The 22686-nt window shown below is 52.0% G+C and overlaps 2 protein-coding genes across 2 annotated transcripts; one reads left to right on the top strand and one right to left on the bottom strand.

The window, feature by feature from the left end:
* Nucleotides 1-472: 472 nt before the first annotated feature.
* Nucleotides 473-10331, top strand: CSUI_002626 (regulator of chromosome condensation rcc1). Its single transcript, XM_068062826.1, has 8 exons — nucleotides 473-1625; nucleotides 2027-2798; nucleotides 3195-3298; nucleotides 3975-4118; nucleotides 4835-5522; nucleotides 5907-6148; nucleotides 6434-6590; nucleotides 7056-10331. Exons 1-8 carry the CDS (start codon nucleotides 1320-1322, stop codon nucleotides 8900-8902), a joined length of 4260 nt encoding a protein of 1419 aa, XP_067925194.1. The 5' UTR covers nucleotides 473-1319; the 3' UTR covers nucleotides 8903-10331.
* Nucleotides 10332-10990: 659 nt separating this feature from the next.
* On the bottom strand, nucleotides 10991-22208 carry CSUI_002625 (myb family dna-binding domain-containing protein). The gene is made up of 9 exons (XM_068062825.1): nucleotides 20903-22208; nucleotides 19296-19814; nucleotides 18767-18924; nucleotides 17969-18097; nucleotides 16641-16878; nucleotides 15293-15474; nucleotides 13996-14059; nucleotides 13288-13534; nucleotides 10991-12605 (listed from the first exon to the last, which is right to left on the bottom strand). The coding sequence occupies exons 1-9, from the start codon at nucleotides 21245-21247 to the stop codon at nucleotides 11560-11562; spliced, it is 2928 nt and encodes a 975-aa protein (XP_067925193.1). The 5' UTR covers nucleotides 21248-22208; the 3' UTR covers nucleotides 10991-11559.
* Nucleotides 22209-22686: the final 478 nt, after the last annotated feature.

The raw sequence follows: 22686 nt of genomic DNA, 5'->3' as shown, positions 1-22686 counted from the left end.
CTTTTCCCTACTGATCCGTTACACGGGTCAGTGGAGCTGTTTCAAAGAGTGTATCATCTTCCCTGAGACACACCAGCACCGTACGGCTCAAGTGTAGACGGTTATTTCCCGGCGTCACGTGCGTTGCGTGAAGAAATGAACTGTCGAAAAAAGTGGTCTCAAACCCAGTCCTGGAGTCGGATTAGATGTCAAAGAAATTTCATGATAAGAAGGCAACGCGTGTACCGTGTGTCAAAGGTAAGCGGTGAGCATAACTACAGGTGAATATGTGGCAGTCCTGAAGGAGACAGTGAAGGCGAGAATGGACTGAACACTCGGTAGCTCGTTACCGTCGCACCACTGGGATGAGTTGACTTGTGGAGCTGCGGTGGTTCCCAGGGTGTATATACACCGCACGGCCGGTGGGACGTAGCAACTGACGGGGAAGACGGGACAGAGGTGATGGAGGGCGGCTCCGCATCTTGTAGGGGAAAATTCATCCCGAACATGTCTTTGAAAACGTCCGTTGGCATCTGAGTTCTAGAAACGGAAGCCTATCATAGAGTCTTAGCTTATCTTTCGTCCCCGCTCTTCCCTAAAACCCTACTGCTCTGCAGCTTGCAGATTCCTGCGTGACATTCAGCTCTTAGATAGTCTTGCCTACACACACCCCCGACTCGTTTCTGGTTGACAGAGTTTTCCGAAAACCTTTTTCGTCTTGTCGCATGATCCTGTTTCTCTGTGCGCAGTCACTTCTGTTAGCCTTCGTCCTTCATGTAGCGCCGCCCGTGCCAGTTCCCTTAGGAAAAACAGTCCAGTTCCTGGGCCGCCTCCCTTTCCTTTTCGCGGTCTGTCTTTTCAAGTTCTTGTGGTCGCGATCCGAAGGCAGCAACTTTTCCGGCGCAGCACCCGGTGTACGAAAGAGTCGAAGTCGCTCTCACGTGAATACCTCGATTTGCCTCCCATATGCACTGCTGTTTTGTCTGCACCCTAGTCTGCAACCAACCTGCTCCGGGACCCTTTCCGAAGATTTTTGTTCCCTTTTGCGCCAGTTTGTCTTTTTCTCGCAATCCAGCTGGTACCTGCGTCCCGTGGTTCACTGCCCGCCTTTGAGAGTGTTGTTTTTGTTGGTTACCGCCGCCGTCTCTCCTGTCTAACATACACTTTCTTTTCGGCCCGGCCCCTCCTGTCGTTTGCTGCACGATAACTTTTCGACCACACTTTAATGCAAAGCCTTTTCGCGCTTCTGTGTGCTACTCGGCTTCGCGTAGGCGCATAGAAGTCCCCTCCTGAGCACATAATCGTTGTCGAAGTGGAACCACTCCAGTCGACCCTGGCCTATGCAAGATTATTACATGGAGACTTTCCCACCCCCGGATGTCACGGCTGTTGCGGCTGCGTCCCTGTGGACGAGCAGCGTTCACACGTCAGAAATCAGCGGACCCTCTGAAGTGTTACCCAAACCAGGAGAGCATGCGGGGTCAGAAGCGCCTCCTGAAGAGTCTTCTCAGGGGCTCACGGAGTCTACAGAAAAGCCCGCGGCCGGTGAAACGGACTGGAAATGTCCGCAATGTCTTGTCGTAAATGGCGCTCACGAGATAAAATGCCCATGCTGTGAGGGGCCAAAGCCTGGACATGAATCAGCTGTAAGGCAGTTCACTTGATGGCGTGGGGAGTCGGACGTAGTCGTCGCGTGTCGTCTGATGTAGGGGGGGACTTTTAGAGTGCATTCGTCCGAGCAGAGAGACACACGAGCCAACGTCCCATAGTTGAGCATAAGCGGATCTGAGGAACCTTAAACACGTGGATGATCTGTTACGTATCTTGGCTGGTGTTGTCTCAAGCGAACTTCGTAGTCACTCCACATCTTAGCGTGCTTCTTTTTGAACGTGTTTTTCACTCCTCTCCCACTTTTCCTCTTCGAGTGCCTTATATATAAAACCAGTTTGTCTATGTGACCTAGCAATGGTTCTAGCTGTCATTTGATTGTGAGGCACCTCCCTCGATGCTCCTGTTCTTAGCCTACCGGTGATTGTGTTTTCTTCAGGCTACCAGGCTTTCGTTTCCAACTCAAGTGGCTTCATCTGCTTTCCAGGCTTCTTCCCCTCCAAATGGCCAAGGATTTTCTCTTGACACCTCTGGAGGAGGTTCTGGAGCGCAAGGAAGACGGAGTGAGGGGTTTGTTCCCGATCCTTCCGTTTTTTCTTCGACTTCCACGTCTGTCTTCTTTTCTCCAGCTTCTTCCTCAGGAAACCAAACAAGTACGGTCTTCCCGGCTGTGGCTTCGTCGGACGACAGCTCTACGAATACCATTCAGTTTACAGGCAAGGTAAAGAGGCCTTCTGGATTTATTCCTGTGCTTCCTCCTTCTTCGCCTTCATCGTCTCTTCCTGAACAGCAGAAGCAAGAGAATCACGGCGGCAGTATGTTGTCTCCGTCCTCATCGAATGACGCTACGTCTCCCAAGCAGGAAGAGGAGGTGGTGGAGATTCCGAGCTCCACGCAAGTTCTGAAGAGGCCCGAAGAAGGTACGACACTTAGGGTCCCTGCCGCGCGGGTCTTCATGTTCGGTTCGGGGGAGCTAGATCAAATGCCTTTTTGGAGTGAAGAAGACGACATTGGAGAGACAGATGAAGACGACAGAGAGGTGACAAAACCTCGAGTCGTGAAGCAGCTTGAAGGCAAGAGTATTGTGCGAGCCGCCAGTGGTGCTATGCATTCGGCGGTCCTCACTGCTGATGGTCAGTGCTGGACCTTCGGATGTAGCGACGGCGGAGTTCTTGGAAGAGGCGAAGGAAATCAAGTCTCTTCACATCCAGGTAGGCAAATCCAGACAACACCTGCACAAGGTGCATGTGTAAACACTATGAGCAGTGACGAGAGAAACCATGCACTTGTACAGCCCCCAAGAAGAACGCCTGATGCGATAAGGTTTCCCCCGCTATGGTGGCCCAAGGTGCCTGCATCAAAGTTTTGTACTATTGCGACATGACGTTCCAAAGACCGGTGCCGAAGGCTATTAACCGAGCACGGCAGGCAGGTAAAAAGCGTCCGAGAACAGGGTGAAGTACGTGCTTTGTCGTATTATAGTACCTTACATATTTAGCATGCCTACTTTTTCGTGGATGTCCCTTGCTTTCTTTTCCTTTCGCGACCTGGAGAAGACCGTTACTCACATTTGACTTATTTTCATTCACCTCTTTTTTCTTCTTCAGCGTGTGTCGATATCCCGGGATGCGTCGTGTCCACGGCTTGCGGGGACTCCCACACAGCCTTTCTCACTCGGCAAGGCGAACTTTTCCTCTGCGGCTGCTACAGGGTAATGCTTTCATATTGCTTGCATCCTCCGGTCTTCCCTTCTGTCTCGTTCCTTACAACGATAGCAAACGAGCCGTGCTGTGTTGCAAGAGATCCGTATTTTTCAGCAATGGGGACTGCGTGCATCGGTTACTCTTTGCGAGAGTTGTAACGTTCATATTCAGTTCTCCGAGACGCGGTTTAACTCTGAGCCTAGCGAAGGGCTCCGACACCAGGTTGCGCTCGGAGTGTGGGTCTTTCCGTAGGAGATTCGTCATAGCGGGTTTCGCCTGGCTTCTTAGTAGGCCTTTGGATACGAAGCGTCTCTCAGATGTTCCTGGCGCTGAGCCTGTGTACAGTTTCATTATAGAGTTATCGGTATTGAAGCCGAGCACTGTGCTAACGAATACGACCTTGATACAAGTGGTTTCCTGAACTTCACCCAAGCTGCATAAGAAACCCGAAAGCATGCGCTAGGGTGAAGAGCATAGATATCAGGTCCCAAATGGGGAAGGTGTAACTGAGTTCTCTGTTCAGCGATGGCGACAGTTGACCTTTATTTGACGTTTCCTAGCGGCTCGCACTCGCCCTCCGTGGCGCTCTCGCGTGTGTGATTCATCCTGCCCACGGGATATATCGTCCCTTTCTAGATTATAAACTGTAGGCTATTTGTTCCTGTGTGTGGATCGGCCGTCCAGGATTCATATGGCGCCCTAGGATTCCCCAACTTCGTGAACGCTGGTTCAGGAGCTTATGGTTCTTCCGCGCCCTCGTCCTTACCTCAGAGTGCCACTCCGATGTTGGTCTTCTCGGGTCTTAACCGTCCTCGAATATCCGCAATAGTAAGGAGTTAGTTGTGCTCATCTGCCCGCCCCCCACCCTAGTTCTTCACCGTGGACGCGCAGCAGTTTATCATAGCTTGTCAAGCTGTTGAGTTGAGGAGCCTGCCCAGCAAGTTACTGTTACTGGGCCGGTTGGATAAGGAGACGGGTGGTCAACTGAATACATAGGAGACACGGGCGGAGCGTGCCGCTTTCCATAGCGACTCGTATCAAAATATATATCTGCAGTTCGGCTTCTTTCCACTCGCTCGTGCGTTTGGAGCCTTTCTGTGATTGTTGACATCTTACGAATTTTGTGGTTAGATTATAAGGCATTCGAACCGCTATGAGTCCAGGAAGCTCAGCGCATAATTCCTGCCTGGTTCCCGCCTCTGCTTAGCCTACTCAAAGATCCTGCGGATATGGCCAAACCCCAAGGAGAAAGAATTACGGTACTGGTGGTACCGCTGAGAAGATTGGTTGGCTATAGGCCGGCCTTGTCTCCTCTCTCTCTGCGTGGAGATCTTCGGAGAAAAACAGAAAGGAGATCGTGGAATGCTAGAGCGTGCTTTGAGGACACAAGGGGAAACATAAGCATGCGGAGAAAGAAAGTCCCCTGGTCTCTCGCTCCTTAGTCCCCCTTACACACCTTTCCTCTTCAGCGATTGCAGCCATACGCGGGTCTCATTAGCCGAGAAAACAGTCAAGTTCTTTGTTCTCTTCTATTTTGGTTGCAGGCATGCGGAGAGAATCACACACTTGCCCTGGAGTATGGTGGAGAAGCGTTCTATGTATGGGGGAGTAACGAGTTTGGGCAGCTTGGCTTCTCTTCATCTTCCTCACGGGCTTCCATGGCACAAGCTCAAGCGTCCACCTGTACGACAAATGACGCCGGCGATTCTGCGGACGATAAGGAGACTGGAAGCGACAGCGATGACGAGGGGAGTTTACAGGCTAAATTGTCCTTGTTAGTTCCTAGGAGACGAACGGTGGAAGATCTGCAGTTGTGTGAAGCCAGTTCGGAAGAGGGGAGTACGTCGACTTCTTACGTCGTTTCAAATGTCTTCTGCGGACGATGTACCAGTTTTCTCCTGATCGCTAAGAAGGACGAAGTCCACGGTGCAAATGAGAAGGGAGAAAAAGAGGCGGCGGAGTATGCCTCCGATTCGAGAAGCAATGGAATTTCCTGTGAGAGAGAGCATGGCACAGAAAGAGGAAGAGGTTCTTTTATTTTGGGTTGCGGCCGAAATAGTCAGGGAGAAGTTGGATGCGGCGTAGCACAGGAAGGATCGATTGTTGCGAAGTTTGTCAAGATCGATGCGCTGAAGGATGCCGGAGTGAAGTATCTTACTGGAGGGCAATTCTTCTCGGTCGCTCTGTCCGTCGATGGCTTGGTGTACACGTGGGGTCAGGCGGAGTTCACAGGTAAGCTGTTTGTTCATGGTGGACTGAAGAATCTTCACCCGTCGAAAAAGAGCTTAGTGCCACGACGTAATAGGGACAGAAAGGCAGGAATGAAAGCTCCTTAGGCGCTGTTACGGTGGATGAGAAGGAAGGCGTAACCTGCTAGAATACCGTATAGCAATCTCAAGGTCATGGTAAAGCCCGGGTGTGCAGGGAGCAGAAAAACATCGGATTTCCCTCATCGTACATGATGGACAGCCACTGTAGACCGCGTGCACGAGAGGCTGCCCTTTGTTTGGAGACAATCCACAGTGACAGCTTTTCCGGCTGGTGCCCTGTTTTAGCTTTCGCCTTCTTTGCGCTTGGAATCATTGATCGTCTACATCGTTGTCTTTTTTTCTTCAGGACAGGGCGCCACGAGTTCTCCCACGGTCGAGACACCGACGGTAGTGGAATCTCTGCGGGCACACCCTGTCACCTGGGTGCAGTGCGGAAGCGATCACTGCCTGGCTGTCACAACGGCCGGGTGTCTGTACACTTGGGGAGCGGGGCAGAATTACCAGCTCGGAAATGAAAAGGATGTCATGTTCCGTCGCAGTCCGTTCCTGGTGAACTCCGATTTCTTCGGTGGATACGCTGTCCTACAGGTATGTTTGAGCTGCTGATACTGTTCCTCTACCGAATTGAATGGGTAGCGTTGTCACTCAGGTCTGATAGGAATGTACATACACCTGTCCCGTCTTTCCCCGCTCTTCACGGATGACGTGAGCCCTTGCTTTCTCGGGGTCACGACGCCGCGACCGCCGCTCTCTGTCCGACAGAAGAGCAGGCTGGACAGATGCACCAGGGGTGACTGGACTGTAGCGACTCAGGCCTAGGTCATCTGTTTGCACTCTATGGAATGTATGGCTCGGGTTCAACTGTGTTTTCAGGCGTACGGCGGTTCACAACACAGCATGGTGCTGGTGTGGGATGGCACGTATGCACAACGGAGCAGCGAGCTAATGGTTTCTGATGAGCAGAAGGTTGCTGGCAAAAGACCCCCTGCTGAGGACGTTGAAGAGGCAGAAAGAGAAGTTAAACGCATCAGTAAGTACAGCACGTGAACCTGGCTTTCTTGGCTCGTCAGCTTAGCAGACATATATACGTAGATATATTCGCGTACAAATACATATAGGCGTAGTATGCCGATATCCTACGACCTCCAGGCTATTGAATACACAACTACAAACTATCTCCCGGATGTTTAGATATCAACCACGAGTGGTGAGGGGGTAAGTACAAGCGATGCATGCCCTTCTCACCGATGCTGTCAAACATAGGCGCAATGTACTAAGGAGGCTGTTCATTCCAGGCCAGATGCTGAGGCGACATTCGAATGTGAGGTTCTTCTCCAACTTCGCTTTGTGGGGGAAAAGGATTCCTGATTCGAGCGCGTGTTTGATGCCGCAGCCGTAGATACGCAGAGACAGATGGGGAAACGTAAGAGCGAGGTGGTGTAGAATCTGAAGTGGCGGTGTTTGTGCCCGACATCTGTCTTGTTGGCATCTGTAGGACCCTCATCTCCGTCTGCTGAAGAGAGCGGAACGGATCGGATCTCACGGTCGCCTATTCCGCAGACTGAAGAAGCTCGCGCGCAGGACGAGGCAGAGGTTCCACCATCAGGCCGTCCTGACAGAGATGATGAGAAAGAACTCCAGTCGGCAGGCAGGAAGGAGGTTGAAGAAACAGAAGGAAAAGGTGGAAGTGCAGAGCCCGATGAGGGGAAGGTGTCTGTGCCTGTAGAAAGCACCAGTGTAGACGGAGAAGTTGCAATGGAGGAAGTGAAGAGTGAGTCGTCGCCAAGAGGAGAAGGAACGGAAGTCGGAGGCGCTGAAGAGGAGGACAAGGTATCTGAAGAGCTTGCCAGGTCACCTCAGCGGCCACAAGAAGTGAAGGAGGCAGAGAAAGAAAAACTCGAGCGAGACAATGCCGAAGCACCGGAGAGGAAGACTGAAGAAGAGCAGGTGGAGCGAAAACCAGAAGGACGTGTGATCGATCAAGAAGACATGGGGCCAGAGGAGAGAAGCTCGACAGACACATCGCAGGCAGTACAAGAAAAGAATGCAAATGGGGAGGGAGAACTCGAGGCCGACAGTGATACAGAGGAAAAAGAGAAAGTTGCGAAAGCGCGTAGACCCACGACGGCGGGCTCTCGGACTACTGGCAGCCGGCGCCCTAGCACTGGAGGGTCATCACGTGCCAGAGAGAAGAAGGCGTCAACCCGTCAGGAGACTTCCAGCAAAGAGACTGGACACAAGAAGAGTTCAAAGAAGGCGGCTCCCTCGGCAGCGAGGGAGACAAAAGCAATGCCCCAAACCACCACGGCTGAAGAAAAGTCCAGACACGACGATGATAACGAAGGCGTTGATGTGGAAGTCGATCTAGGAGGTGACGTAGCGTCCTTGGATGAAAGCGAGTCGACTTCGAAGGAAGAACAAAGGAGCGGAAGGACTTCGCGGGACGCGATGTCAGAAGATCGCCAGGTGGCCACATCATCGCGGAGTCGAGGCCCCACTCCAAACCGAGAACAGAAACGGGGAAGGACGCCACATGGCCCCAGACAGACCAGGCAACCTTCTAAATCGCCTGCTTCCCGGCCCCTTGTCAGGCGTCGAGCAAGTGAGAAGAAAGATGAGAGCACAGGACCGTCTCCACGCGCAGGAGGCCGAGCGGGATCACGAGGAGGAGGCCCCGAAAAGAAGGTGGCCAGGAAGAAAGCAGGGCCGTCTCCTCGAGCCGCTTCCGCGCCGCTACCTTCCAAGAAGACGGCTGGCAAAAGTGGAACGCCAGCGGAGTCGGTTGCAGCCCCCGCAGAAACACAGAAAGCAGAGCCGAAGAACAGACAACAGAACAAGGCAGAAGCGAGGAAGGCGAATGAAGAAGACATGACAAAGCGATCACAACAAAGGGCCACTACACCAGCTGGCGGAGGGAGAAGAAGTGGAAGAGGTACACCCGTAGCAAGTAAACCAGCTGGAGAAGACAAGACAACAGGAAAACCTCATACAGGCCCTACAGCGAAGAGAGGTGCTGAAAGTAAACAAGGGGCAGGCAGCGTTCCACCTGCCGGGCAGAAGAATGCGAAGAAGGAAGGCGGGGAAGACCAACAAGAGAAAGGAAAGAAAACAGCAACTCCGAGAGGGAGCCGAGCCAACACTCCCGCAGGAAGGACCAGGACACCTGCAGCGGCGAAGCCGACCCCCAAGAGAGCTGAGACGACGGTGAAGAAGACCATCGAAAAGAAGAAAGCGCCAACAAGTGCAATTGCAGCGGCTCCGAAGAAAGCTGTGTCGAAGAAGGGACCAGCGCCGAGAAAGGAGGCTCCCCCTGTTAGAACGAGAAGACCCAGCAGCAGATAAATTTCCTGGCATTCCCTGATGACTTTTGTAGAGTTGTCAACACTTGAAAATACGGTGCACGCGGTGTACATACATCTCAGAGCTTCAGTTCTAGGTGTTTCAGGGCGCTTCAGGAAACTGTAATACCCAAGGCGGACACTGTACACTTTTCTTTGTGTCCCCGTTGTTCAATTCGTTTGCATATCAAAGTGTTCTAACGTAGAATGTCTTTGCAATGGAGGCAGGTGTCCGTGCGGTATTCATTGTCTTCTCATCTTCGATATGAGGATCATCTTGTGTTCACCTTTCTCAGTGCGAGCCACTGAGCCCCGTCTCAGTCAGGGGCGGGCACGTCACTCTTCTCTCTTCGGCGCGGCAACGATTTGTTCCTTTCGCAGATACTGACGTGGTGGTCTTTTTCTCGTTATTCTGTGTATTAGACCTGTTTGGTTGTCTGATCTCGCGTCGTCAAACTCAGTGATGTCTGCTTGGTATGAGTCAACGTGTTGGTAGAGAAGTATCGCCTTTAACCCGGAACTCTCACTTTTATACTTTACAGAGCGTGTGGCCAAGTGTAGGCATCAGCTCGCCGCGTCATCACCTCTGGGTAGAGACACTGAATTGATGAAGACGTGGAGTACCAGGAGAGCATAGGGGAGGTCTTGGTTAGGGGCGAAGGAAGCGAGTCTATTGTCTATTGGAGTAAAGCGTGCGGTGCGCGTGCATGTCCGTGCATACTTTTGTTTTTCTCCGAACTTGCCAAGTTGTTCTAGAACCAGGGGAAACTGAGCGTTCCTACGCTATCCGCAACTTCTTTGCCGTGAAGGTTGCGTCCGTCCTAGGTATGGCATCTTTTTTTCCACGCAAGACGGCGGGGGAGTTACTCAGTGATCTCTGCTGCTGAAGTCTACCCGCTACACTCTCCCTGCCTGCACCATCCTAACTCTGGTCCGTCCGAGCTGTCTAACGACCGTGGTGTATGCCTCAGCGACGAAGGGGAGCCTCGGGACACAGATGCGCGTCCGTACACCGGTGTGGACGGGGCGATGCTGCGAGTGTGGACAAGATATTGATTGGTGCAGGCTTGGTTTTTAGCTGATTCCAGTGTGCTGTATCTAGGATTCGTTTGATGTGTCAAGCCATTTGACGTGTGTGTGAGACGCCGCCTCCGACCAACAGTGGGGCGTCAGATGCTTGGAAGGTGTGTGCACCCGGAAGCACTTGATCACGTAGAAAGTGTGCAAGGATTACTTTTCTGTGAGTCGAGGGGGAAACTAAGACGACTCGAAGTGTGTTTAGCCGGTACTTTGGGGGGGAAATAATAAGGGGGGTGTAGCGCTTGGCAGGTGCACCTATCAACTGAAAACCGGTCTTAAGCATGGCTCACACTTGGTCCGCCGACGTTGTACTCTTTCTCGAGATTTAACCCATGGTGAAGCCTAGAGCTTACAAAGAAAAGACCCCGTGGTGCAGGAGGCTGTGCAATCGTGGCGGCGCTTTCCACCTCTCCGATCGCCGCCGCTCTTGTACACACAACAGGAGTTCGAAGCAGCTCCGCCACCCTCTCTGTTTGCCGACCTTGGTGGACCGATGGCGCGGATTCCCGTCACAGCAGGGTACCACCGCAGAGCGTTCGTAAGTCGACCCAGTTGCGGTGTGACCGTAATCTCGCGGACAATCTCCCTGCTCATCCGCTCATTTTCTACACCTTCCTCGGCTCTCTATGCGAACGACCTTCAGCAACCTGCAAGGTGGTCACCTTGCAGCAAGAGTAGACCGCGTGCTGAAATACTTCCGGAACCTGGTGAAGTCTAAACATGCACGAGTCATCATAGCTCACAGTAAGAGCTCAGCACCGGTTCTACATCGTTCAGCCCCGCAGACTGCTCGATGTGCGAGAGAGCTTTCCAACCCGTGGGCTGGTTGGAAAAAAACAGCCGCGACTAGGAACTTCTGACTTCCGCAGACCACGGCAGAAGGCGCAATTTTCCTCTCCGTACGTGGCCATAAAAACCAACTGGAGCGGAGTCGGCGATCCACAAGGCTCTGACGTCCACTGCGTACAGCAAGAAACGTGACACTGAGGAGGAAGCAAGGATGTCTCCTCTGGTTTGTGTAGCTTCACCGTTCTCGTCAACACTGCTATCCTCACCGAGGAAGTTTCCGCTGGAATACTGATTCACGTTCAGCGTAGCAATTTTAGAAGCACTCTGAACCACTGTTCGGCTCTGATCCATGTAAGCGTAAGTACAACCCAAGAACACTGCATTCCCGTTCAAGAACGAAGAAAAACGGTATTGCGCTCCTTCTTCGGAGATGGACTGCGGGTCATCGTGAATTTCGCGGTATGGCTTCAGGCTTCACCATCAATGGCTGTCTGTGGAAGCTGCAGGGAAAGTCTTTCTGCGTACCTCTGGTACGCATTAGATTCAGGGTGCACAAACAAGATCAGGAGCTGATTGCCATCCTTAGCTAGACAACAGAAGCTGCTAGCGATGCAATGCGCGTGGATCCACAATCTCCTTCTACGAGAAGTAAGCTGAACTTCGTGTCAGTTCTGCGAACTGCGCACAAACAGTTCACCAAGCAAACGCGACCCTGGCGGCGCCCGGAGATCGTCCCGGTGAGATAGCAGGCACGGTCTTGATCGTGAAAGTATCAACTTTTGCTCTCCGACTTTAAGCCGACGACGGGTCCCTCCGCATGTCATCCTCCCCTCCCCCCCAAACGTTCTGAGGAGGAGAGACTCCACCGTAGTAAATAGCTTGAGGCGCATGAGAAGGAACGTGAGACGGCCGGCTCATTCCCTTCTGCTGCAGCTGTTGCTGGAAGCCACCTTGAGTCTGCTGAGAAGCCGCTATGGAACCGCCGCTTGCACTGGCATTCATGCTTGACGGCGAGTAAGAGGGAACAGCCGAGAAGTGGGGCAGACTTTGATGGGAGGGTGGCGCACTGTGGGCTGGATGCACACCAGGGACATGATACATTGGCATCATGGGCTGCTGGATATGCGCCTGGCGCATATTCTGAGGCGGAATCGTATTCTGCGGTCTCATGCTCATGGCTTGCTGCGGAAAAGGGATACTCTGACCAAAAGAGCTTTGATTGTGCGACATCGCCGCGACATTTTTGTCCAACGAGGCTTGTGAGGCCGACGGAGGACATCCCGGCATCTGAAAATGAGGGGGAGAATGCTGCGACAGATCCGCTGGGCTTTGATGCGGAAATGCCGAGGCATGTCCAACAAAAGAAGATCCCTGCAGACTCGCATGCATGTGCTCATTAAAATTAGGCACGTGCAAAGGCCCGCTCGAGGACAAAGGCTGCTGGCCAGGGTGGCCTGCAACGGAATACCCAGACTGTTGCGGATGATTTTGAATGGCAGCTGGAACGGGGAACGAACCACCCGAGGGGGGTAACGGACCGACAGCTGAAACCATCGGCGAAGGCCCGACGGGAGCTGACGACACTAGAGAGGAAGGCGGGTGTGCAGAGACGGGGACGGGGGGGGACGACGCGAGAGGCATAGAAATCGACGAAGGATCGACCGGCATGGCCGATGCCACAGAAGAAGTAGATCGGAGTGAGGCATTACTAGGAAGTGCTGAAGAAGGAGCGGGAGACTGGAGATGCTGGACGGAACCGTCAAGGGGCGCGCGGCCGCTGCTGATTGAGGGACTCCGAGAACCGCGAGCAGAGGAGATGTGACTATCGCCTGAAGTACCTGAAAAAGCAAGACAGCGGTTCGAGATCCAAAGCCCAACGATAAAGAAACAGACAATCAGGACACGCCTCCATCACAACGGGGAAGCCATACAACCTCGACAGGGTACTCGAATTCTAGTGTTTCCATTCCAGGTACACACCCGCCACGTAGTAGAGATGCACATGGCACACACATCCCTTCTGCGCGGGTATATAGAAGCTCAGTGAAGCCTCTCATGCCCTGATACGGGAAGACTCGAACAGAAGGGCATAAACCTTTATGCATGCAGAAACACGTCTGTCTGTAAGCGAGGTCCCGGACAGAAACCCTCCAGCACGAGAGCATACGCTTCTCATCACTGTATTCTCTGTTCTTTCCTCCCGTTATGCGGTTCTTGACATTCGTTGGAACAGAGCGCCGGTACCCAGCGAAGGACGGCGGCGCCCGGCTCAAAAGTCCCGGCGACTCTCCGGTGTTGTTCTCCGAGGGGCTCGCAGTCCCGTCCCGAGCGACCAACACACCATTAGGGTTGAGGGTTACAGTTCCACAATGTGTGGTCCTCTCAAAGAATTACTGCGGATGGTAGGTATATGAAAAGTACCAGGAGGATCCGAAGTACGACAAACAACCCCCAACACAGAATACGCAAGAGACGAGCTAAACGTTTCACACATTCCGTGTAGCTCTGTTCTGTACTTACTCAAGAGCTGCCTCGGGTTTCTGGAAGTCTGGGAGCGATCCCCCCTATTTCCACCTCTGGCGCCTGTAGACTGCTGCGAGACCGACGACGACGCCGAGACACCTCGACCTCCTCCCTTCTTCTCACCCCCTGCCCCAGGCTGGGCGGTGCGTGGGCTAAGCCTCGAGACACCCTCTGTGGCACCTCCACCCTCAGCTGGTGTACAAGCTGGGTTGGTCGTGCTGATTGCAGTCCAGTAGTTCAGCTCCTGATACGTAAAGCAGAGTGCCCAGCCAAAGAAATCTAGATGCACAAGAAACAGCACTCGATCACGCCCCCTCTCTGTCGGGCAACCACCGATGTACGTACACGGTGTCTGCATGATTCATCGCTGCAAACTATATACACGTGTGCACACACCCAGAATGAACTGATTACGTGAGGCGGGATACATCGCAGTAACTTAAAAAGCGTACAGTGTCGCAACAGAGACAGGAGAAAGACTGAAACACTCGTATGTCCTCGAGAGCAACTGACTATCTGCGAAACAGAAGCCTCCCTTCTAACAGGCAGGTGACGTGTTCGCCACCTTCTGCTGACGGCTTGGACGAAACAGGAGGAGGTGCGCCGTCATTTGAGGGACTATCATAGCAACCAGGCTTGACTCTATTGATTCCATCCAGATACTCTCCCAAATTATCGATGAATAGAAAATATTCTGGGACGAACCTCTTTAAGCTTATCAACTCGCTGGCGAAGATGGAGCATGGTGGAGACGTCAGACCGGAGCCCCCTGAAAACACCACAGGCAGCCATGCTATCTACAGTGCTTCATGAAACCGGCGGGCGCGCTAGTGCAGGTATCTACATCAGGAAGCAAACATGTTCAGCCCGAGTCAAAAGAGGAGATCCCCTCGCAATAAAACCACCCCACTCACAACGCTCCCATCCGCCTGACATCGCGCGTGGTTAACATATACTTCGGCAGTGCGAGTCTAACTGCCACACCGGCAGTCCACGTCTTGGCTTGCTGCGGACGACAACTTGTCCGAATCTGTCGGGAACTATGTGGCTCGTGTGAGAAAGGGTGGCGGAAACACAATTCAACCCCTCTGAACGCGACAAGCTCCGTGACCGTTCTCCTCCAGTTTATGTGGAGTCGACTACAACCAGTGTTGCTGTTGCAGGACAAACAGGTGCCTGGTAATGCTGCACTCCCCGGCTATCTACCACCTGTCCCGTACTACCGGTATTGGGTGCTTTCACCATCATGGATCCTTTGACCTGAGGACGGACGTGACGCGGTATGCGTGGCCACTACCCGCAAGAACCCTACGAAGTCACCTGGCAATTCAGCATCGAAGATGCACATACAAATGCAAATATTTGCATGTGCATATAAACACAGGATCCTTCTGTAGAGACCTGGAACTAAGAGTAGCTTGTCCCTTCACTCCGAGACAATGAATGAAAAGGAGGGTCCTCCATCATACACACGTCATGATTCTGAGCCTTTCAGAAGGGGGTTGAAAAAGTGAGGAATGCTACGCACCAAACGCAGCCGCCGAGTAGAGTACCGGTTCCTTTAGACCACGAAGCGTCACATACGTAGACATACATACATGCCACATACACGTACGTATATGTTTACTACGTGACCTTTCTACCGCGAGGGACAATTGATCTTGTACGGTTCGTGGTCCTGTATGTACAAGATACCCTGAGAACAAAGGAGTCCTAGATAATGTCCCTCCCTCGTTCTAGCGTCGCCCGAACGGTGGCGTCTTCCGCCCCCCCACGGCTATGCCGACGGACAGCCCGAGAGGCGGAAGCGCAAACCACCGCCCACCACACGCACGAGAGGGCTCTCACTCCTGCCATGTTTTCCCGGGCTTCAGAGTCTCTCGCTTACTCCAAACAATGTTGATTCGCAGCGCTTCTAATTGCCGGAAGAAACTAGTAGTCAGTGATAGCAGCACAATTCTCCTCTTCGTTGGACACACAGATAATACCCCTTCTCCCTTACCAGCATGCCTCTGCAATACTGTACGTGTAGCATGATGGATGTCCGACACCAATAGAGGCAAGGTAAGAATCGATGTGATTGTTGAATTTCTCCGAGTACGCCTTCCGCTTGGCATTCTCAAGCAACACACTAAGAGAGGCGCATGTCGGAGCGGTAAGCTCCAGGAAGGATCCTACCGCCACCTACGGAAGAGGAAAAAAGGAGACATGGGTATGCAAGGAGACCCCGCACTCGAATCCTAATAATGAGGGGCGGACACCCACACCACGAAGTTAGCGTCTATTAGAACGTTTCCATCAAGGATTCAGTGCTCAGGACCACGTGGCGCTTAACAGTCCCCTCTTTCAGCTTCAACATGGGACACGCATTGTCCGACAGGTCAGGCGAGACCTCCGCTCTCTCAAAGTGACCGACCAATCATTCCTCCCACTGCTGCCAAGTGGTTTTAGTGACTAAGGGAAACACAGGTTCTTTCGAGCACAGCGAACCTCTGTCTGTCCGAGGAGGACTACCTCCTTGTGGCAGACATTGCATAAAAAGAAAAAACGTCGAAAAACACTTGCGTGCCCTGCAGGCAAAGACTACGGGCGAATCTATTCTGTTAACAAAAGAACAGGCTGAGAGGAGCACGGCGGCTGTTTCAGAGAATCGTTTATTCAGAAAGAGAAGCAGAGAGCAAACCGGTGAGAAACTATGTTCCAGAGAAGCATAGAGGACTTCCAGGCAGACGCAACACACACATCGATCTACAGTTAGCTTCGTGGTTCCACCTTCGAAACATAGAGCCGACCCCCGCGTTCCACGGTCCGCCACATACAATGCTTGCGTGTCTCTAGGGCGGAGGGGTAGAATGAACTAAGTACTCTGCGCTAGAGTCGACTGCACAGAAGAAACGGCGCCAATCCAGCAGACACAATGTCTCTCATGTTACCTTAAAACGTTTTGACCGGCCCGGAGGAATTGCGTAGGGCGCGACAGGGGGAAGAAGGAAGCCGGGTAGGTCAATCTCGGAAAGTCGTGTGAAACGTGACACATAGGGGCCCGCTTGCCGGCCAGCTACCCCTATGATATTAATGCATTTCCACGCCACGTGATTACATGCTCTCACCCCCGACCAACTGTTCTCGAGAATGCCGACGCTTTGGTTTCGATGGAAATTGAGGGGAAGGAGTGGCAAATTAAAGAAGAGGAACTAGAAATAGGTATGTACGCAAATGGAATCTATGGGAATATACCTACAATCATGTACGTAGCGATGTGATGTCGCTTATACAATCTATGCGCGTGCTGTAGTTGTCCTTTCTTCCTCTCTGCCCCCTGGACTGAATTTGCTACAATATACACAGACCATATTCCAGGTCCAGTAAGCTAGCTGGTGATGTGTACGTACAGGAGGAGCAGCATCCGCGGGCAGATCGAAGCGTTTATGGAGCCGTTTTTGTTCATCTCTCATCTTGCTGATTTTCTTCAATCTAGCCTCTGCCGATCGAATCTGGGTTTGCAGCTCCTGCTCTCGATGAAGGTCCTCCATTCCCACACGTTGCTGGCGATCAAGCAGCCGCCGCCGCTGACATTCCGCAGCCAGGCTGACGATAAATCGCGCATGACACGTACATGAAACACATTCCTAGCTATACCGTGTAAGGCTCTTCGTTCCCCTACAGATCGTTGCAGCATTTTGAGAGACGTTCTGAAATCCTCTGAGCCGAGGTTTCCACATCTCCTATGACTATAACTGCCTAGGGTTCGAGTAGTCCTTAGACTACGAGAAACTTGGTCATGTGGCTGCGGAGCATAATAGGTAGTGGGCCGGGCGAGGCACAGCTCATCTTCTTCACACATTACCGCAGGAAGTCCTCCAGTAGGCGGGACACACCAGGAGAAGGCCGCAGAAGTGATAGAATACGGGGGCGACATAGAGAAGCAGACACAAGCAAGGGAGAAAGGGCCGTTCTCTGTCAAACCTGTCTGGCTTGTCTTCGTACTTTCGATATCTTCTGAAGATGACTGCCGGTTCATGCACAAACGAACAGGCATTGCGAGCCAGAGCAAACTGAGACAGCGGATACGAATATCTATAGGATAAAAGGCGCCCCTTGTGTGTCTATATGTTGGCGTCTCTGCCCACCCATCTGCAGAGACTTGTTTGAACACCCACGCTGATATGTATGGGTACACGTGGGCCTGTCCCACGACATCGAAAACGACAGCAGCCGCATGATCCATGCTATGTGGAGATACCGTACTGAGACTGTACGGGAGCGCTGAGTGAAGTGCATGTCTGGAGAAAGTATTATATCGTATGATAAAAAGGACAGAAACCGATATCCCGTCAGCCGAGCAGCCTGGAACGTACCGTTATCAAGGTCAACACAATCCGACAGAGCGCCCCACAGACACGTGTTTCCTAGTATAGCTACAAAGATCGGTCCTGTATGCCTCTGTGTGAGACCACAGGCACTTACAGAGTTGATCTGTCAGTTATAATGAACCCCTTACAGCAGTCTGTCCAAAGGTACTGAAGCGAGGTCACACCAACCCCCCGTGCCTATGCATAAAGATATATATGTAAGTTTCCGAATACGTCCTCACATGTAGCTGCTCCTAAGTGAGGCGGGTACAACGACACACAGAAAGTAGGTGCGGGAAAGAGATTTTCAGGCAGGAAGGACACACTTGAAATTGAACCTTATGAGAGGATGTCGCTGTCTCTCCTCGCGGATACGCGCAAGGGCAGCATTACTCGCTCCCGGTCCCTTAGCAAGCTCCTCCTCCTCCTGCTCTTCAAACTGTCTCGCAACAAGCCTGAGAACAGCGACCAGCAATTCTGCACGGCTCATCAGGACAAAAGCCTTGGTTCGATCCGAGCTTTGTTCTATCCACGTTTGACATGAACTCTACCGATGTGTTAGGTGTACCACTTTACACAATATGTTTATAAGTGAATACATATCTACATCACTGCACCCTTGGATAGCAGCGACAGCGCGACAATCCTTTGACCGACCTGCATGAGAGTTGTTTGTCTATCACTTATCTACAACATGGATCGCACGCAGCGGAAGCCGCGGAACTCGCTGTCTTGTTTTCTTCGATGCACTCCTCTACTCCAACATTCTTTGCCGAAGACACCACTTTCAAATGTCGTCGACCCGACCGGAGAACATGGAGATAGTCGCTGATAAGTCTGCACTGGGGAAACACTTGCGTGCGCATTGATAGACCGTACACACGGTGACACTTCCTTCTGAACTCTTGCTCCTCTCCACCCCCCTTGCAAGAAAGACCATTTCCGTGGTATCTAACGATGAGAATGAGAGTCTACAGTTGCAGGTCACAGCAAGCTAAGATGTCAACTAAGATAGAATGCGCGAAAAGATACGGAATGGGGCCTCCAGTCATATGTTTAGACGAAGCACAAAAAGCAACCAAGCTTACTTTCTACCCTGTATACACTCCAAACAGTTGGCTCACCTTTTCGCGACAGCATAGTATCTCTGTTTGAGCTCTTCGACTGACCGGCCCCACGAAGAAGGGATAACATCGAAGATGACTGGCCACTGGAGGTCGTAGTCGTGTACAGTCTTCCACAGGGTGAGAGTTTGCTCCTTCGTCCACGAGCTATCGAGGTGCTAGCGGAGTAAAAGATAGACATACAAAAATACCAGAATGGACAATCACAACAGTACAAATAGCATGACCCTTCTCCATCTATACACGTACGCTGCTGTAAACAGTCGGGTACGGCTATGTCTCTGTCCGTCTTCCTCGAACCTCCCACCGAGACTGTGCACATATGCATATGCCTGTCCAAAAACAACCCTGTCAGCACGTCCCCACGGACTGAGTCACGAGGACATACAAGCTCCGAGGTGAGGGAAACCGTGAACACGTCTTGAAATCCCTGTACATCATAGCACATCGGACTGGATTTTTAGTGCTGCTGAATGGGACACGATTGGTAAAGGTAAACCCTTTCAAAAGAGGAGGGAAGGTACTATACCTGAATGTATTTGTCGTAGAGATCATCGCTTATAGGACGATAATCCACTTTTGTATTGAACTTAGCGAATGGATATTCCTTCTCGGGTTTGACTAGATATCCTTTCTGAAGTTTTCCTTGGAAACTCAACTTCCTGAGGCTCTCCACGACAGAGGAAGTCTCTCGTTTACGAAGTTCTTCTCCACTCCGTGACGGGGGTACCTTCACATCAACACCACCTCCCTCTCCGCCCCCTCTGTCCGCACCATTCGAACAGCATGGTTTTCCTTCAGATTCCTTCTTGATGTGAAGACTTTGGTGAGAAGAGAATGAAGTAGTTTCACTTTTTACTACTCCGGGAACGTCTGGAGGATGTGGGATATTCTGAGCTACCTGGAGACGCAGCTGCTGACCTTGCTGCTCACTAAGTCTTCTCCAGTGAACTAGACATAAGCCATCTTCTCTTGCTGAGTTGGTGAAAGCACAAAGACGCCATTTAGCGGCCGGAGGTATCACGCGCCGGTCGGTGCTGTTCCTTTTCTGAAAGAATTAAGAAGAGAACAGACAGGCGCAGCAGGAAATGAAAGCTGCCCAGGAAGCAGAAAACAGAACATGGTCAAACAACGTGTCCGTTTCCTTCTCCGCTCTGTTACTCCCCTCTCTTCCTGTCCGGACCGAACGTGTATCTCCAGAGGCGAGACCTCCACAAGCTGACATGTGTGCACGTAAAATTACATACATAGGAAGAAGGAAGGCTAAAGTCGGATGCTGTTTGACTAACCCATGCAGAAAACTCTTCGGCTCGTCCCCCCTTCACGAAGAACAACTTACTCTGACCAGCCGTCTTTTCATTGGAAGACAGAAAATAGCTCTGGAAACGTACCGTTAAAAGACAGGCTCTGCTTTAGAGAGGAATCAACAAAAGAGCTGTCTATGAAGGAAAACAAGGAAAGAACTCGGGGAGAAAGCAAGACTGTGACGATCTACTGTGAAATCCCCTCTACTAAGGATCTGGAATTGACTTAGCTCAAATACCTTGCAATCGTGTCGCGCAAATACACAACAGAGGAAGAGCTGGAGGCTGGTCATCGACACGATCGTACACGGTTACCCGCTATTGTTGATATGCGCTTGGTGGGACAACAGGAGGGCCACCTGACAACAAAGAATATCTCGTCATCAACAACTGACGTTCTACCGTAATAACTTGGACATCCGTGCACCCACATGTATGGGCACTGACAATGCGTCTGCGCTCATTCTCTGGCCAGCGGTACAAATTTCTGAAGAATCCTCCCCCCCTCATACATGACACCGAAGGAACCTTTACCGTCAGTAGCAATGCACTGCTGCTGCCGGCTCTCCACTTTACAGCCCTTGGAGTGTTCCAGCCCGTAGAAGTAGTCATTCACTACCGCCTCTATGAAGTCCAGAAATCAGGCTGGGACTGACGAGCTCTTTTCAACTGGGTCTCCTCTCACATCAAACGGCAGGAAATTATCCTCTAAGGAATGCCACAGGGAAGAAGGCTTCGAGACGGTCGTGCCGTACTGTCTGTACTCAGTGCTCTGGTGTCTCTCAACAGATGTGCAGAGTTGGGTTGCTTTCTTCATAACTTGTCAACTCACCAGCCTTGGCCGGTGCATAACCGCAGGTAAAGACGGCAAAGAACCAGAACCCCCCATGATCGCACATCGAATATCTTTCGGAAGTCCTTCCAGGCTTTTAGCAAGAGAGGCACTGGAAAAAATGAAACCAGGATCTTGCTGTACGTCTCTTTCTGCTTCTAGGGCAATGGCTTCATGCAGCTTCCTTTCTTTTCTCGTTGCACTACATGCACGAGTGAGGGTAGGATCTGCCGAGGGGGGTGGCGGTGGAATGGATGGCTCATGCGAAAGAAGACGTTCATTCAAACTTAGCATGCCTTCAATGCTTTGTTGGGATATACCCAGCACCTCGCGGATCAGGCTCATGATGACGGGAGGGGGAGAAGAAACACGAGGAGAGAGACTGGTCACATAGTACAAGAAAAAGGCGGGTCAAGGAAAGCCCGGCAATCTGGCAACCGAGGAAGCACGTTACGAGACGGGAGTGATGGACGAACGGGACACATACACAAAGTGAGACACGGAAAGCTGTCCAAGTACAATCCAACAGAAAAAGAGACGGAGAGAGACTGACAGGACCACATCACCAGCGAATCGGAAAGATTCAACACCGCACGCGGGAGCAGAGGTCCGAGGAGCTTGACTGCTGACAAAAAGAAAAAGATGAGGGAAACTAGAGACCGAGGAGGCCCGGGAGTGTGCCACAGACCCACGGCTAAGAGAGACACGCACAAAGAGGGCAAACCGCAAGGAAGAGAACCGACTATGAGACAAGACATGTATTACCTGCAGAAAATAACGACACAGTGAAGAACGACAAGGAAAGAGAGATAAAGGAGCCAGGCAGTCCTCAGCCAGTACGCGAACACCGAGTCCCGAAGAGATGCTGTGACTGTGAGTATGGAGGAAAACAAATCTATCACCTGGGCAGAAGCATCGTGTAATAGCACGTAACGTGCGTATCTTTAGAGACCGGTGCGCTCAATGCCAGAGTTCCACACAACTCACATCAAGCAGTCCTGCGTCTGGCCGCTTCCTCGAGAGTCCTCCGCTTCGTGCTCGCTGGATTCACATGCAGACGGGGCGGCGCGGAGACAGCCGGACGCTGTCGGAGAGCTCTTTGCGCCGACTCGAAAGAAAGAAAGAAAGCGCTTCGAACTGGAACAGGTGTAGACAGAAAAGACGCTCGTGAAAACGGAGGCCAACTCCACACGAGATGCTGAGAAATTTCCACATTCTGGTGAAGTATGTGATGTGCCGGTCAGAGTGACCGTGCGCACCCGGCTACCGCACGTCGCGCCTTTACCGTAGCAGCAGCGAAGTAATTTAGCACGAGCAACAGTCTCGTCGCTATCGCTGCCTAGTATTCGCTGCCACTCTTAGTGTGACGCCCGCGACCATAGCACGCGCTACGGCAGCGCGAAGACGCCGGACCTGCGAGGCAGGCGGAGTGTTGCCTAGTCTACGGTCGTCGCGAGAGAGCACCGGGCGACGACGAGCCAGACGCCACCCGGCGGCGGGAGGTTATTAGAGGATAGTGATTGAAATATAGCTAGTTTTTCTTTAGTTTAACTTGACAATCTAATGGCCTTTGTTCTCTCTTGTTCGGCAATAGTGTAGGAATCTCGAAACTCGGTTTGGACGAGTCGAACGCAACACTCCTGTGGCAGCCGGCGATTGTCGGGAGCGAGAGTGGGGCTGCGACCGTCACCGTTGACTAGTTTGATGCGTAACTAGTATTTGTTTTTATCCGGTTAGTTCCGGAGGAATTTACCCGCCGTTGCAGTTCAGAGCACCGGCGAACC

Source organism: Cystoisospora suis (genome assembly GCF_002600585.1).
Source record: "Cystoisospora suis strain Wien I chromosome Unknown contig_1087, whole genome shotgun sequence".
NCBI classification, from domain to species: Eukaryota; Apicomplexa; class Conoidasida; order Eucoccidiorida; family Sarcocystidae; genus Cystoisospora; species Cystoisospora suis.
The sequence above is the reverse complement of the archived record's forward strand: the minus strand, read 5'-3'. Positions and strand labels throughout refer to the sequence as shown.